This window comes from Mus caroli, unplaced genomic scaffold (genome assembly GCF_978045245.1).
Source record: "Mus caroli unplaced genomic scaffold, Mus_caroli_1 scaffold_4, whole genome shotgun sequence".
In the NCBI taxonomy this organism is placed as follows: Eukaryota; Metazoa; Chordata; class Mammalia; order Rodentia; family Muridae; genus Mus; species Mus caroli.
Window position 1 is genome coordinate 109270599 of NW_028227259.1, and position 14729 is coordinate 109285327.

General features: G+C 41.6%; 1 protein-coding gene and 1 non-coding gene across 2 annotated transcripts in view; one reads left to right on the forward strand and one right to left on the reverse strand.

The window, feature by feature from the left end:
- Positions 1-5920: 5920 nt before the first annotated feature.
- LOC110294574 (ATP-binding cassette sub-family G member 3) overlaps positions 5921-14729 on the reverse strand; it is a 45196-nt gene continuing 36387 nt past the window's right edge. The window contains exons 14-16 of the mRNA XM_021162899.2: positions 9134-9223; positions 8183-8268; positions 5921-6112 (exon numbers count right to left, since the gene is read on the reverse strand). Coding sequence (XP_021018558.1) covers positions 5959-6112; positions 8183-8268; positions 9134-9223 — 330 coding nt within the window. The 3' untranslated portion in view covers positions 5921-5958. The remainder of the gene's footprint in view (positions 6113-8182; positions 8269-9133; positions 9224-14729) is intronic.
- LOC115031267 (U6 spliceosomal RNA) lies at positions 6653-6759 on the forward strand. The gene has a single exon (XR_003836866.1). It is a non-coding gene; the product is annotated as a U6 spliceosomal RNA (small nuclear RNA).

Below are 14729 nucleotides of genomic sequence, written 5' to 3' on the forward strand. Positions count from 1 at the left end.
TTATTGGTGTCCATATCTTAGCACGTTGTAATCAAATAAGCAATTGTATGAGGGTCTGTAGCCACAGAATGAAGGTTTACTTACTAATTATTCATTTTAATAATCAGAGTTTGCATTTTCTTATGCCAATGAAAGAAATAGGTGATTGCAACTTCCTGATTGTCTGTCTAAGGCTTATTGTAGACAATAACAACGCCCATGAAGAGCTCTGCAGGCCTCTGTCTCACAGTGGAAGAAGTTCCGAGTGTGTGCTGAATTTGGGGATTTCACGTTCAGACTTGGCAGTAGAAGCAACAGGCTTGTTGGTAATCCAGGGCTTGGCTTTGTTTAGTAACCCTTTAAAGACGGCAAGTCCTGAGCCATAGTATGAAGTTTCATTTTTAAGAGACTTAAGTAATTAAACGAATTTTCTTTAACATTTTAAGTTTATCCACATAAAAGGATCATACCCAACTTCATGGTGAAACAAAAAATGCTTTAAGGTAAAGGCAAGCTTTGGTTATGTATGCACAAGCTGGGAGTGGTGGTGCATGCCTTTAATTCCAGCACTCAGGAGGCAGAGGCAGGCGGATTTCTGAGTTTGAGGCCAACCTGGTCTACAAAGTGAGTTCCAGGGCAGCCAGAGCTACACAGAGAAACCCTGTCTCGAAAAACCATAAAAAAATAAAAAATAAAAAAATAAAAAATGGTTATGTATGGGCAAGTCATACAGCCTCAAGATGGTGGAAGCCTGCATGCTGCTGGGTACTAAGCAATGGATGGCTGGCAACTTCCTGGAACAAGATAGGGGTTGGAGGAGGATCCCCTGCAGAAGCCGCCCAAGTTGCTGCTGATGCTCAAGAGCACACTGGGGAATGAAAGCTCACAAATGTGTTTCAATTTCTTGGGTGAAGACTGTAATTGTTGCAGATGCATATGAAATTTAAGAGGCAAACAACTCCCTATAGCAAAAGCCAACAGAGAAACTGAAGTGGACAGGCTGTCAAGCAACAGGAGCAACAGCCTTAGGGAAAGCTGTGGTTTGGGTCAGCTCAGCCCACACAAAGGCCAGTCTATTATACAGAATTTCAAGAGACCTCCAGGACATAGTTTAACATCACAATCTCTTGTGTACTCCTTTTGAAATTCCACCATATATCCTAGGGGGTATAAGTACTGTTATTTATCCATATTCTTCCCCCATTACTCACCACAATTACACAGGAGAAAAAAATGGGAGGAATCACAGACTATTTTCGCATTTATTTATATGTACACATTCAATTGTCTTTCACCCTCAACCCAATGCTCCTGAGTCACTGAGAACTGCATTTCATAGATTTGTAATCCTCTCTCATAAGACACAGGCAGCTCTGGGCTCTGAACGGTGCCCACATGTTTATGCTGATACTATCTATACATATGCACATATACAATAAATAGACATAGACTAGATGTAGACTTACAGTAGATGTAGACTTGATGTATACATTTGTAGTATTCCTGGGAAACAAACATTTGAATTCCACCTAAATTTTTATTTGAGTCCATAGATTCAAAAATATTGCACATTTCAAGAGTGCTGGAAATCAAAGTGTTAAGCCTATATTTAGAGTCAGAGACTACTCCATAACTATATCCATATTTCTAAAAGATGAAGCTGACTGCATGAACTTATGAAAAGCACTCACCATACAATCTGACTCTGACAAAACCAGGCATACCACAAATATGAAGTCTTATGAATATTATAGTCTCTATAGGCCACAAGCAAGGCCTGAATCTGAAATTAGAACAGACTCCTGAGTTGAGTGACATCTCCACAGCAGCTTACAGTCAGATCATACCCCAGGGGAAAACTGAAAATCACCATATGCTACATGGTCTTTTCCCAAGCTGTTCAAATGATGAATAAGTGGGCCTGAAAGACTCTGAGAGGAGCCCCTCACTCAGGCCTCAGGACAATAGCGGACACCCAAGAACTCATGATAGACCAAGCTTGATGTAAACTACATGAGGCTTTATTAGGGGAAAGCCAGAGCTCTGGGGACAACTCATATCCCACGCTGGGGTAGAGGAGTCGACCTCGAGGGGAAAGAGTCCCAGTTTTTATAGGCCCTCAGGGGGGGAAAGAAGAAGGGGGGGGGGAGTAGGGGATTTCCAGATCTAAACAATGTCTATTCTCAAGAAATGGGTATGGGAGGGGTACAAGGAAAGAGTCTGGTGCAGGTGTAGCAACTCCGGATTGGCCGGGCTGTGGTTTCCAGGGAGATTTTCTGACTTTTTCTCAGCCACCAATATCACAAACACCTACCTGGCAATGGGCTTTTTCAGTGGGAACAGACATGGGTTCAAGGAATGGTCAAAACATTGGCAGACACACGGGTTCAAGGAGTGGCCAGAGCATTGTGCGCCTCTATTTTTCTAAATCAGTGAAGCTAGTTCTGCTAACAGTGACATCTATCTTGCCAATTTCAGGGCTTCTGTGACCTTTTACATTCTGTCAGGATCTTTCACTCCCCACTTCTTCTAGTTACTAGTTCTAATCTTAGAACTAAACTACAATCTCTTCTTTAAGGTTCTGCAGAGACTGGTATTGTTGTCTTAGTACTAACAGCTGGATGGCACCAATTTATTAAGAACTATCAGGCCACAGGTCAGCAGTAACAGCAAAATTATTAGAGGGTCTATCAGAGTAGAAATGAGGGTGGCCACCAAAACGGATTTATACTTCAGGAGCTTGCTTTACGTGAGAGGCATGAATCTAAGCAGAGATGCCTTCTACTTTGACAGCAGTGGGGATGGTCAGCAGCACGATGCAAGGGCCTTTCTAACAAGGTTTTAGATTTTCAGCTCGATGTCGTCAGATGAGAACTGCATCTCCCACCTGGAGCTGGTGTGGTACCATTAAATCTCTTGGTTCGTAGGCCTCCTTGATTTGCTCTTAGGCGGTGTTTCTGACCACTTCTAGGGCTTTCATGCGTGTAAACAACGCAGGACCAGGGTTAAATTTTAAAGGATCTAACACTCTCCCCACTTCAGTGAGCGGGGGAGCCCCCCCACCCCCCCACCCCACCCCCACCCCCATACAGGATTTCATATGGAGTGAGCTTAAATGTTCCCAGTGTGTTCCTTACGCGGAACAAGGCAAAGGGAAGGAGGGCTGTCCAGTTATTCCCACCAGTCTCTAAGGTCAATTTAGTCAAGGTTTTTTTTTTTTTTTTTTTTCCTTTCTACCTAGCCTGAACTCTGGGGTCTATAAACACAATGTAATTTCCAATCAATCCCCAGTTGAATGGCTAGTCCCTGACTTACCTGGGCAACAAAGGTGGGTCCATTGTCAGACCCTATTACCTTAGGTATTCCAAACCGTGGAAACTTTTCTTCTAGGATTTTCTTAACCACAGCATTGGCAGTTTCTTTTTTTGTTGGGTAGGCCTCCACCCATCCTGAAAAGGTATCTATAAAAACTAAAAGATATTTATTACCATACTTAGCTGGCTTTACTTCAGTAAAATCTACTTCCCAGTAGGCTCCAGGGCGATCGCCTCGTAGTCTTCTCCCTGGAGGATATCTTGAATGCCCTGCATTAGTCATGGCACACGGTACACAGTTCTTAACTACTGCTTCTGCAACATCAGAGAGTCTTAAAACATAAAAAGTAGATGCTTTGACCAGTGCAGGTGTTTGGCTCCCAGGTGGGACAGCAGATGCATATTTTCAATAAATCTTTTCCCTTCTTTTTGTGCTAATATTATTTTACCATTATTGGCTGCTCGTTGGCCCTGTGAATTTTCTGCAGTAAACCCTAAATTGTCCATTAGTTTCATATCTGCAGGGGTATACTCAAAACTCTGGCTGCGCTCTCTTCTCTACTGGCTCCTGAAGAAGTAAGCAATAAAGCTTTTGCCGCAGAAGAAAAAAAAAAAAAAAACAAAACTCTGGCTGCACAGTTCCAGTTCTGGCAGAGCAACTTTCTGGAGAGGTTCTATCTGTTGAGTCCTGAAGGGCAGTATATTAGGGCCGAGTGCAGCCTGTTTTGCTTTAACATCAGCCATGTTATTTCCCCTTGTCACAGCATCGTGTCCTTTTTGATGTCCAGGACAATGTATAATGGCTGCATCAAGCTGCTGGTTCCCGCCCAGCCCCGAGTAGAACCCAGCAGAAAGGCTCCCGCTCCTCACCTTTGTGGGCAGTGAGCATATGCTGGCCATGCTGCAACTTCAGAGCTTGCTTAGGCTTCCCTCAGTACTGAGCAATTGAGGTGAAAGCACAGCTCACCAGAACACTTAAATCTGCTCAAGTGCATGGGCTCCACAACGGGATCCCAGGAAAAACCCACCTCCTCTTCTGACTGGCACACCCGTATGGAGGCTCTGATTGGCCAGTGCATCTGTCAGTCCCTATCTGTACTTCCGCTGGTTACAGCCTCTTTGGGCACCTAACCTCTGAATACATTGAGTCTGCTTTCCCTTTCTGCAGCGTGGCTGGTGCTGGGCTTCAGGGAAGCCAAGACTCTGCTCAGGGATGGGAAATGCAGTCCATGATGAGGGGCGAGGCCAGACAAAGGATGCACCTCTTCTAAAAGGCATCTCCTGATTGGCTGGCTTTGTCTGAACCAGCAATCCTTGTTCTCTCAGGCAGTATTCAATTAGGTCCTCCTGCAGGAGATGCTTTTGTGGCCCACCATTCCTGCTACATACCATAGTGCTATCCTACATTTTATACATTTATGAAAGGAATTTAAATAGAGTCACCATATAATGGATGATACAAGGGCACAATAAGCCAGCCAATTAATTACCAATTAAGATGTCTGTCATCTACAGTGCTAGGAATTTATTACGTTATGTTGAGACATTTGTCACAGGGGACTCTATGGATTCCCACAAGCATCACAGATTACTGCCAAAGCTATCAGTTAGTGTACATGACTTGACACCAAAACCCAGAAGACCTCATTTACTTATGTCATTGAACACTAATACATTAAGATGGTCCCCAATTGCATTTTCCTATAGATCAGTTTTCATGTTTTTGATAGAGTTGCTGAATTCTACAGGAGACATATTGTCTTGGTTGTTGAAGTTTTTATTTTATACACTACAGAAACACAAGGGATGAGCAAGTATCTCTGTAGACGTTTAGGGCTTAGACCCTTTTACTTATTAGCTTGTTATTATTTTGTGATTTCTTAAACATATATTTATTGCTGATTTACAGTATAATATAAGACAAATGACAATGTTTATTAATTTTTACAATTTCTGTATATTTGTAATTTTTATTTAAAAATTGACGATTCCATATACATATATAGTTCATTTCAGCCATTTCCCCCTCTGTCCCACGTCTCTCATCTCCCTTACACTCCCTTGACATACTCCTCTTTACAAGTGTCTTTCTCACCTTCACAACTTTGGTTTTATCATGTGACCCCCAGGGTTTAAACAGGGCTGTCTGTGTGATGAAGGGTTTCACTTTCCACTGGATTCCTGTAGGCTCAAATGTGAGTGTAAATGTGAATCAATGACTGCCTCTCTCCAGTAGCCAATAGCTGAGCAGAATGGTGGATGGGATCATTAAGGTCCCCTCTGTTCCTTCCTGTGCTGATGAGGGATCCAGTCTTATGCAGTTAAGCTGTGGAGTTGGGACACAGACCACGGTTGCTATGTCTGTTCATGACCACAATAGTGCATTTCCATTCCTTCTTTTCATCATCTGGCTCTTGCACTCTTTCTCCCATATTCCACAATGCTCTAAGCTATAGAGGGTTTGCTATAGGTGTTCTGTTGGAGATAAACATTTGCGTGTTCCTTAGCCTTGTACTGTGAGCAGCCATAAGTCTCTGCATTCACACAGTTCACAGAAGAGGGATCCTCACAGTGGCATTTGTCCACGAGTATAATTATGAATATTCAGAGGATTGTTTGGAATCACATCTATTTAAACAACTGTAGAAAATTCCTCCCCAAGGAACTAAAAATTTCTAATATTCTTAACCTGTAATAACTGCACATAGGTAATTGTTAAGAGGATAATCATTGTACAAACTAAAGCCAGGTGATTCTCCCAGAAGCCCCACGATGAGAGATCAATGCCCTGGATCATCAAGAATTCTTCACCAGTACATCTGTAATTCAACATACACAAAGGTAATGTCAAAGTTATTTAGTAGATTCACTGTTGCTTCCCTTAAAAACTTATAATCTCAACATATCGTTAAAAATTTCTCCCTTTTATCTGAATCACAGTAGTCATGATGTGCTTACAATTTTGTTATGTATTATGCCAATCATCTGAATCTACGTGAGGCAGTCACCATTGTTAATTTCAAAAACTATCCAGAGAAGTGTAGCTGCCATATCCACTTTACAGGATGAAGGCCTAATAAACTTGGGGAGTTTACAGAGTCACACTATGATCCAACTCTGTAGACTTCACGGTGTCATGCCTTTCTGAATCTATAATGCTGCTCTCTTCAACAGGCAAAAGCATGTTTCAAGTATTGTTGTTACTCCCAAAGCAGAAAACTCCAGCTTCCTAATGACACAAGCATTCCAAAGAGATCTAAGCTCTGTCAGCATTTTGCTGACCCAGGAGACAGTCATGCACAAGAACAGACGCATAGAATTCTAGACCTGGAACCAAAGGAAATTAAGAGTTTCAGCTAGTGCTCGCTTCAACAGCACATATAGTAAAATTGGAACGATACAGAGAAGATTAGCATGGCCCCTGTGCAAGAATGACACGCAAATTCATGAAGCATTCTATATTTTTTGGTCATCAATGGGAAAAGAGGCCCTTGGTCCTGGGAAGGCGCTACACCCCAACATAGGGGAATGCCAGGACAAGGAATGGGAGTGGGTGTGTTGGGGAGCAGGGGGAGAAGGAAGGGGGTAGGTGATTTTTGGAGGGGAAACTAGGAAAGGGGATAACATTTGAAATGTAAATAAAGAAAATATCTAATAGAAAAAATAAAGTCATCAATACTCCAAAAAAAAAAGAGTTTCAGCTAGGAGTCTATTCCTGTACTAAGCCTGAAGTGACAACCACAGCTGCTCAGCTACAGGATGTCCCCAGCAGCACTGGTGACAAACTGAACCTGTGGTACCAGTGGGAGCCCAGCTGCATTCAGTGGGCCTGACACTGGTTAGGAAAGGAGCTGCTGCAAAGAATTCTGTCTCAGCTACAATTGCTGCCCTTGCCTCTCCATCCCTGTGACTCTCCATTCCTTTGTATCTCTTAGGATGTAGCAGGTCACAAATCCACTGAAAGAGCAGATTTCTTGCTCTTGAGAGGACAATCTGTAACAAGGAAGTCTGTGGATGGTCTCCTCTGCTTTCCCTTTCCCATCCATGTCCTCTTGACCAGAAACTGGTAAGGAAGTTGTATTAGAAAGAGGCCAGGCCACACCATGGGAGAGCAGATGTGAGAAATAAGATCTCTCTCCAAATAGCTATTCTTATCATCAAATTCAAAACACAAATTTGAATTGCTATTATTTAGTATTATTTTGAATATCCATGAGAGATATGAGAAGATTCTTCTCTCATTTTTATATCAAAATCAAATCATGAGAAAAATCAGAAAATGAAGGTAATCTAACTTCAAAAGTTTAATTTTATTAAAAATATGTTTGTATTTTAATAGTATTAGCAAAAAAGAGATTTTTCTCAGTATGCTGAAATATTTGTTTCTTTCACTTAAGTGGACATTCTTTGCTAGGACATTTTACACACACACACACACACCAAAAAAAAAAAAAACCAAAACTGGCCTTTTGTTTCTTGAAGTCTTCCAGAGTGTGTGGCAGAGGGAAGACCGTGAATGCAGGCAGACAAAGCTCACCCTTGCTGCCCTGACATGATCAGGGTCAGCTCATAGGTTTCATACCCTATACATTTAGAATCCATACGGCTTTGCTAACTTACCAAAGCAGCTTATGTCAAACTCATATATTCTGAAACAAGCAACCCAAATCCACTATCAAATCACCAAAACTCTTTTCTAAGACGCCTGAAGAACCCCATTTCTACACATTCTCTACCCCATGAACAAGTAGGGTCAAGATACATGTTCTCTGGTGCACAGGGAGTGACTCAGGGAACTGGCAAAGGACAGAATGTTAACCCTGGACGGGCAGGTCCCTCTCAGTCTACTAACATTCTATGCCCCATTATGACACAGAACTCAAGCTTACATAACATAGTTATGGCATCTACTGACTTCTTCTGTGTTGTGTTCTGGACAAAAGTTTTGTCCCAGGAATTCATTATGCAGCAGAGCCTGTAACACAAGTAGGAACAGGGAAAGGCCAATGGTTTTATATTTCCATAGTTTCCAAAGAATAAACACAGCTGTATCTTCAAGTTCAATCTTTACCACATATATACATACAAATACACATACAAATAGACACACGCGCACACACACACACACACACACACACATCCCTACCAAGTTCACAGTCTTCTCAGCACACCAGTGTCCCTGCCTGGACTGCCCCAGATTCTGGAGGCTTAAGATTGAAATAATGATGTTTCCCATTGACTAAAATGTGAAATCTCTAACTAAATTAGTCCACACATTCTCCTTCTTTGCACTCTAGTCTTGCAACCCCATAAAATCTAAAAATTAAAGCAATACCATTGAGGCATAATAACAATGTTTTCTTGCCTGTTTTAATCAAAACTAGTGGTAATTATGGGAGTAAAAGTATATTAAGGTACAGTCTGCTGCAGAGAAAGCTTGTGAGGCCAATATGACTGTGGGTATTACATGGTTTCTATTTCTGTTAATTTCCTGATATAAACCATATATCATAGTCTCTGATCCTGTCATCAATTCTTCATTGGGCAGAAACACCGTGGTTTGTTCGTTTTTCATCACATCATCTAACTTTCCCCTTCGCTCTGAGCTTTCTCTCACCCTTAAATTCTCTCAAATAACACATGACGGAGGAAAAGCACAGGCAACTTACTGACCATAGGCTAAGTAAAACTAACAAGAGATTGTTCATCTTTTGCTCCTGGAAGGACATTTCTGGGCAGCAGCTGGTTAGAGATTATAGCTAACGAAAAGACCTGGGAAGGATTCATTTCAGTTACTACAATCAGAGAACCCAAGTACAGTGACAGAGAGGCCAGCTTACCCTAAATCCATAATGGGGAATGCTAAAGTACTGAATCCATGAGAGCTTAGGCAGGAAGCTTCCAGAATATAGTGATAGACCTGAAAAAAACTACAAAGAGCAGAATTACAAGTTAGTGCCAGTCCAATGACTAAGAATTCTAGACAAGCTCCTCCCTCTTCAAGACCCCTATATCCTTCTGACCATTTCTACTCCTGACCTTCTACTTCAGATCAGATCTTTCAAAACATTCTTTCAGTTAACTCTAAACCAAAGTCTTTACTCTTGTCAACGCCAAGGTTCTTTGTGGTTCTTGAAAGAAGGAACTGTCACCCCACTCCAGAAACCAAATCATATTGATGCTTTTGTTATCTTTAAGATGGCATGCAATCTACACACATCCTTTAAGCTGTAAATACATCCATGCTACATACTTACAATCATTCCAGATTCCTTATTATATCTAATTTATTTAGCTACATAGTTTATATTGTGTAATTCAGGGAGTGGCGATATTCAGAAGAAAAACATTACTGGTTTCATATGTTGTTAATATATGATTGGTTGAATCTCTGACAATATGACAGGCTAAGTGTAGTTACTATACAAATAAAAACTAGTGCCATTTAGGAACACATACTGAAAGAATGCTTTCTTAGCTCATTTTTTTGTCAACTTGACACAAACTAAATTCACTGGAATGGAGGCAACCTCAATTAAGAAAATGCCTCTATAAAATCATCCATACTCAAGTCAGTGGGATATTTTTTATTAGTGATTAAAAGATTAGGGCCTGGCCCATAGCAGGTAGTACCATCCCTAGGCAGTGGTCCTGGTTTCTATAAGCAAGTAAGCTGAGCAAGCCATAGGGAGCAATCCCATAAGCAGCACCCCTCCATTGCCTCTATATCAGCTCCTGCCTCCATGTTCCTGCCAAATATGAGTTTCTTCCCTGACCACCTTTGCTGATGAACAAGTAGAAGTATAAGCTCAAAGCCTTTCTTCTCTAAGATATTTGGGGATATTGTTTCCTCACAGTAGTAGAAACCCTCACTAGGATAAACACTGAACAACAGACACCCACTTCTACTTCCAACGATTAATAAAACTTATTACTTATAAGACTGTTGACTCTCTATTCCTGACTAGGAGTAATTTGGGATTCAATTAAAATACAGCTGTACTGGCTGGTTTTGTGTGTCAACTTGACACAGGCTAGAGTTATCACAGAGAAAGGAACTTCAGTTGGGGAAGTGCCTCCATGAGATCCAGCTGGCATTTCCTTGGTTGGTGATCAAGAGGGAAGGGCCCATTGTGGGTGGTGCCTTCCCTGGACTGATAGTCTTGGGTTCTATAAGAGAACAAGCTGAGCAAGCCAGCGGAAGCAAGACAGTAAGAAAAATTCCTTCATGGCCTCTGCATCAGCTCCTGCTCCCTGACCTGCTTGTGTTCCAGTCCTGACTTCCTTTGGTGATGAACAGCAGTATGGAAGTGTAAGCTGAATAAACCCTTTCCTTTTCAACTTGCTTCTTGGTCATGATGTTTGTGCAGAAATAGAAACCCTGACTAGACAACACCCTTAAGACAATTTCAAGCCTAGAACTGATAAACTACACAGTGATGATGAAGAACAGCAGAAAAGGTGGCCAATCTCCCCATTTTATAAAGCTACCAAACATCAGATTCAAAATGGGTTGCAAGCACTCCTTGGGCACATGCACTGTATAGTGGCACCCAAATATTCAGTTCTCTACATCCAGTTTTACAAGCACATCTAGCAAAAGTCAAAACTCTACCAACACTGTGTGTCCTTTAGGGAATGAGGTATTGTTAAGATGCTCTTCAGAATTAACTTTAAAGGCTGCCTGCATGATCCAAAGGGGAAAACCTGGGACACATGAATCTGTCCCAAGAAAGCTTTCTGTTTTTTTTTTTTTTAATTAAGTCTAAGACTAGATACTCATAACTGAACTCTTAGTAGAAAAGCTGCTTTCATTATATTGACAAATTTGTATTATCATTTAAAAAATCATAAACAAGATTTAAAAAATATATATATTAAGGTTTTTCCTATTTCCCTAAGCACTGGGATGGGTGATGTGGTTCCCCTCTGGAACCATCTATTGGTGGTTTCAGTTCTCATCTCAGTATAGGGGCCCTCCCAGGTTGGTTTCAGTTTGGCTTCTGTTTTGTTTTGTTTACCAGTGTCTGATGCCCAAGTAGGAAATGATAAGCTGGTAGTTTTTATCAGAGGAGTGTGGGTGAAACTAAGAGGGAGGAGGAGAGATCCAGGACATCATTTATGAGAATCCAATTTTAGTTTCCCTGGGGAGAAGGCTTGTGGATATACGGAGATGCAGGAGGCCATGCCACACTCATGTGGAGAGAGAACCCTTCTCCCCAAGCGCCATCTTAACCTTAATTAAATCTATTTAGGCATGAGTTACTCTAAGACTCTTCGTCCTGTTAGCAACAGTGGTGGAAGGAAGGAAAGAGGCCTATGTCCATAGGAGGAGGTGGCACATCCTATCAGTACATAGTTATGTTTGTCTGTTGATTTGTATCCTTGGTATCTGTGGAAGTCCATCTGGATACCTCCACAGGGTTTCAGTTCAGATCTCACATCTGGTTTTGTAATTATCTCCAACCCCCTTTTTCTGTTTTGGTAAGTTACAAATCATTCACACACATGTTTGTCACATACCTGTATAGACTCCTACATAAGTATGGTTTCTATTGCTGTAAAACCTCATCATTAGCAAAAGTATGTAGAAAAGGGAGATTATTTAGCTGACCATGCTGACCATATTCTATCATTAAGAGCAGCCAAGAAAGAAACTCGGGAGGAAGGAACCTGGAGGCAGGAGCTGAAGCAGGGACCATGACGGATGCTGATCACTGGCACACACCTGTGACTTCCTCAGCCTATTTTCTTATACAACCCAGGATGGCCTTCCCAGAATGGTACTATACATAGTGGGCTGGGCCCTCCCACATCAATCAGTCAAGAAAATACCGCCAAAGGTTTGTCTATAAGTGAATCTGATGGAATCATTTTCTCAACAGAGGTACTGAGGCTGGCGTTTTCTTTCTCTCTTTCTCTCCTCGCTCCTTCTCTCTGTCATTCTCTCTCTGTCTCTCTCTGTCTATCACTATCTGTTTTTCTCTGTCTCTGTCTCTCTCTCTGTCTCTCTCTCTGTCTCTCTCTCTGTGTGTCTCTCTGTGTCTCTCTCTCTGTCTGTCTCTCTCTGTCTCTCTCTCTCTCTCTGTCTCTCTCTCTCTCTCTCTGTCTCTCTCTCTCTCTCTCTGCCTCTCTCTCTCTGTCTCTCTCTCTCTCTCTGCCTCTCTCTCTCTGTCTCTCTCTCTCTCTGTGTCTCTCTGTGTCTCTCTCTCTCTGTCTCTCTCTTTCTCTGTTTCTCTCTCTCTCTCTCTCCCTCTCTCCAGGGTTTCTCTGTGTAGTCCTGGTTGTCCTGGAACTTAGTCTGTAAACCAGGCTGGCCTTGGGCAAGCCACACCACCTTTTGACAATATTTCCTCTTCAAAATGACCAGAGCTTCTTTCAAGTTGCTCTGACAAAATACCAACCAGGAAAACCCACACACAATTGTAACCTCTGTATTACATCACTCATAGCTTGGGGTCCCCAGTGGATTTCTTGTAAGATGTAGAATGGTCAGAGTTTAGTCTCTCAACACTCCATGACCTCTCTGCAACAGGCCATTTACCAGAAGGGTCTCATTGTTCTGCATCCTGTCTGACCTAAGAAGACAATGACCAAAGTCCTGCATGTTCTGTCTGACCACCGTTATTCTCTTGGCTGTAGCTTCCAAGCTTTGTTGGAAATAGACTAGTTTCCCCAGCCTTGTCACTGTAACTCTGTGCAACATGCAGATAAAGCTCAGACATTTTGACATGAAATTGGTTTTGTTTTTCCAAGTAATTCAGTTAAACAAAGGTAGCAAAACCACAAGTAATTACATTGAGTACATGAATTTTCGTTTTGTTATCTGTGATAAGTGAAATTGGTTGCATAAAGCTTTAGAAGCCAGTTTGATGTTTATAACTGTTACCATGAGTTTGTAACATTATAGCATTTCTGTTGATTTAAGTAAAGGTTTGACATCAATATCCTGACCATTCACTTACAAATTGTAATACTCTGTCTATCATCTCTAAAATGTATTGCTTATATGTCATAAATAACTTACTTGGTCGCTTAAAACCTACATAAACCTTTTCTTTCCATTCTGGAAATATTCAGTTTAATCTTCACTTCCTTCTCCTTCTTTCTTCTGTTTTTTTTTTTTAATTTGTTTGTTTTTCATTTTTTGAGACTGGGTCTCTCTGTTTAGACCCTGCTGCTCTGAAATTAAAAAAGAAAATAGGGCTGGGCGTGGTGGAGCATGCCTTTAATCCCAGCACTCGGGAGGCTGAGGCAGGTGGATTTCTGAGTTTGAGGCCAGCCTGGTCTACAAAGTGAGTTCCAGGATAGTCAGGGCTATACAGAGAAACCCTGTCTCTAGAAACAAAACAAAACAAAACAAAACAAAACAAAACAAAACAAAACAAAACAAAACAAAACAAAACAAAACAAAAAGTGAAACAAAACATGAGGCGGGATGGGAAGAGTAGTGAGTGTGACTGGTCATGTAGCAGCTGCTTTCCTGATGCTGACACAGCACCATGGCCAAGGCAACTTGTAGAAGAGAGAGTTTGTTCAGCATTCAGTTTCCAGAGTGGTAAGAGTCCATCTTGGTGGGGGGTTATGACAGCAGGCAGCAGAAATGAACATGGGATCAGGAAGCTGAATGCTCATGTGTTCCCATGAATGCAAAAAGCAGGGAGGAAACAGCAGAGGGGGAAGACCACAGCCACCCAAAGCTGCCCCAGTGACATACTTTACCCATCAGATCCAGGGCCCCCTAAGGCTCGGGGACATTTCTCAGTCAACTTTGGAGGGAGAAAATAGGGGTGGACTTGAACAAAACATCTTATAGGCATTTATATAACTCAAACAAAATTAAATTAAAAACATATTTACTGAAGATTTATATTACTGGATGATCATATGTATATGACCATATTAATAGGAAATAGGAACAAACCTGGGCACTTTCTTAAAGCCATGCATCCCCCATTGCCAAGCTACAGGATGTTCTTGCACCAGAAGAAATGGGGTGAATAGCAGCACACTCAATAGATCTATTCACCTGATCAGCTTAGCGGGAAAGTGTAGACTCTGGTTCCATTTGTCCATTGATTGATATACATTGTGTATAATTTGTGGGCATACAAGACTAAGACTGAGTGACCGATTTTACAAAGATGAGCAGAAGTATGCTAACACAAGAAACTGACTTAGTGCTAAGGATTCTGGAATCTCCTACTGTTTCTAATGCTTTTCAGAACACAAGGGAGCGCTGAGATAGAGTCCTTCTGATAAACAATTATATTCTCCTGACTTTTGCTTTCCCATTAGAAACTAGTAAATGAGCCAAGTCATCTTTGCTGTGACTAAAATGACAGCATGTCTCTTATACCAGCATGAAAGCAAGGCAGCAGTCTGTTCTCTTTGTAAGGGAATCAGCTAACCACAGCCCTTTACTGAAATTCCAAT